Source organism: Pinus tabuliformis, chromosome Q (assembly GCF_031772625.1).
Source record: "Pinus tabuliformis cultivar Carrire ecotype Pingquan chromosome Q, CPIR1, whole genome shotgun sequence".
NCBI lineage: Eukaryota > Viridiplantae > Streptophyta > Pinopsida > Pinales > Pinaceae > Pinus > Pinus tabuliformis.
In genome coordinates, this window is record NC_142296.1 from 101825 (window position 1) to 104300 (window position 2476).

A 2476-nucleotide genomic window follows, 5' to 3' on the forward strand; every position below is an offset into this window, starting at 1 on the left:
CATGCTTATTAAAATACATAACTTACTTTAACACTCTCTAATTCTTCATACATTATAATGCATTATTATTACCTTTTATAGTTTTTCCCCATCAAGGTTTCCATGATTCACTCTTAAATTTTATTACATTTTAATTATTAATCTAAACATTTTCTAAATCATGACACATTGGAAAATTACATCTAAAACTAATCTTACATTTATCACAATTCTTACTTAACAAACACAAAGTTCATTATATTTCACTCTTTGCATAAAGTCAAAAAGTCCATACAACAATTCGCTATCCAATTCACTAAATCTTAATACAAATAAGCATGCCTACAACACACTAGTAATGCAAACCAGCTCTGATGATAATGCAAATTAAACACATATTAAATCTCATAATAATAACTCACCAAACTCTTCTATTAACCGGCAGGGACTAGCGCCACAACAGTGGCTCCTTGTTTATTTAAAGATATGTTGTGATTTAAAATTACTACGTGATATTATTTAATTGCAACCATTTTTAGGCCGATAGGCCTTTCTTTTGAATCAAGGCACCTCCCATTTTCATCTACCCTTCTCCTCTCTACTGACATCTGTGTAGAGGTCTTTGTGCTCACCCTCCTCCTCTCTGATTAACAACTATGCACCAATATTTTTACGTCAAATTACGCGCACCATATTAATGCCAGAGTTCCAGGGCATATTTCCTGATTCGCGCACCTCAAGTCAGAACTTCTGATACACCTTCCTTTTCCAGTGACAGGATTTCTAGAAGGGTAGGGTTTCTTAATTCCTCTTCATGGTCACTAAACCATCGATACACATGTTGTTTCGAGTCGCAACATTTCCAGAAGAGTGGCTCCAACACTATGCCAACATGCGAACTAGTTTTATGATGCACGACAAATTGTCTGTCGATTTTTACAGTAACCCAAACTAATTTAGTACACTCCTAGCCAATTTTGTGAATGATCCAATTTCCATTGGAGCATTTCATGCTACTTAGAAAGGAATTCTGGTTGTATCCTATGTGAGAAATGACGAACCTGATTCTCAAACAGTCATAAATACTGCGCCATGGAGTTTTATGGTTGGAGTGACCTCAATCGACCAAGAATTCTTGTCAAACATTATGTTATACAATGGTAAGATTATTGAGGTGAGAATAAGGGAAAACAAACTCGAAAGTATTATGTTTCTTCATTTTTCACAACAATTAGTACTTTCAATTGTTCAACATTTTCTAATAGATTCGGCCAATATTCAAGAGCATGCCCTGTTTTTACAAAGATAACAGTGATAATTTCATGCTTGTTGCTAATGGTATTAAAGACTATTTAAAAAAGGAGTCGACTATGAATCCTACTTGGATCTCCTATGCTATCAGATCAAACCTGATGACAACATGTACTTTTCAAGTTTTATTCTTGAAATGCATTGTGTAATAATGCAAATATCACATTGACCAAATCTTGGAGACCTTTTCCCCTTATTCTGAAAGACTGGATATTTATGATTTCAGTAATGCCTAAATTGAATTTAGTACTTTGAAATGCATAATCCCTTAAAGCAAGTTTTTTCCAAGGGTTAGTTCAGGACAATCCTTGAAGTCAAGTGTTGATTCACAATCATTTACATGGGGAATTAGTTCAACTAGTGATTGTAGTCAATGTTAATGGTAATGGGTACTTGGCTGATTCAATGTCAACATAATGTCCTCTTTCAAAAAAAATCCTTTTACAATACCATTGTTGCCACTTTTTCTAACATCTACACTCTAATGTATATGTCAGCTATTGTAAGGAACAATATGGGGGAACTATTGACTAATGAATCAAATATCTTTGGAACGCCATTTGATTTTGGATCCGAAGTAGTAAATCCAATAGGAGCTCTGCAACTAGGACTTGTATATGAAACATCAATGGATGATTACTTTTTCTTTCTATGTAATTATGGTATGGACTCCAAGAATATCAAGCTCTTTGCGGCGAATGAAAGCTATAGGTGTCCATCTGGTGAAAAGGTGGATTTGATCAGTAACATGAACTATCCAAGAATAACTATTTCCAATTTAAATATTGTGAATGGGAGCACAAATGTAAGCAGAAGCATCACAAACATCAGTCCTGATCTCACACCCACTTACAAGGTTACCATTGGTGCACCTCCTGATTTGAATGTGAATGTCTCTCCATAAATTCTTCAATTCTCTAAAACTGCCAAGAAGATATCTTTGGATGTAGTTTTTACACCAACCAAGGTTGCTACCAAAGGATATTTTTTTGGTACACTCGTGTGGAGCGATGGAAAGCATAATGTTCGTAGTCCTTTTGCAGTGAATATGGTGTGACGAAAGTATAAGGGGCAACCTTAGAGATGGTAAAATAATAAAACAAATGAAACAAGAAAAAAGGCTGCTTATTCCTTGCATAGACTATAAAGTAATAAAACAAGCGAAACTTGCTTATTGTGAGGTCAC

General features: G+C 34.7%; 1 protein-coding gene across 1 annotated transcript; it reads left to right on the forward strand.

Moving 5' to 3' along the window:
- The first annotated feature begins 1804 nt into the window (after positions 1 to 1804).
- LOC149217960 (CO(2)-response secreted protease-like) lies at positions 1805 to 2194 on the forward strand. Its single transcript, XM_089383693.1, has one exon. The coding sequence runs from the start codon at positions 1805 to 1807 to the stop codon at positions 2192 to 2194; it is 390 nt and encodes a 129-aa protein (XP_089239819.1).
- Positions 2195 to 2476: the final 282 nt, after the last annotated feature.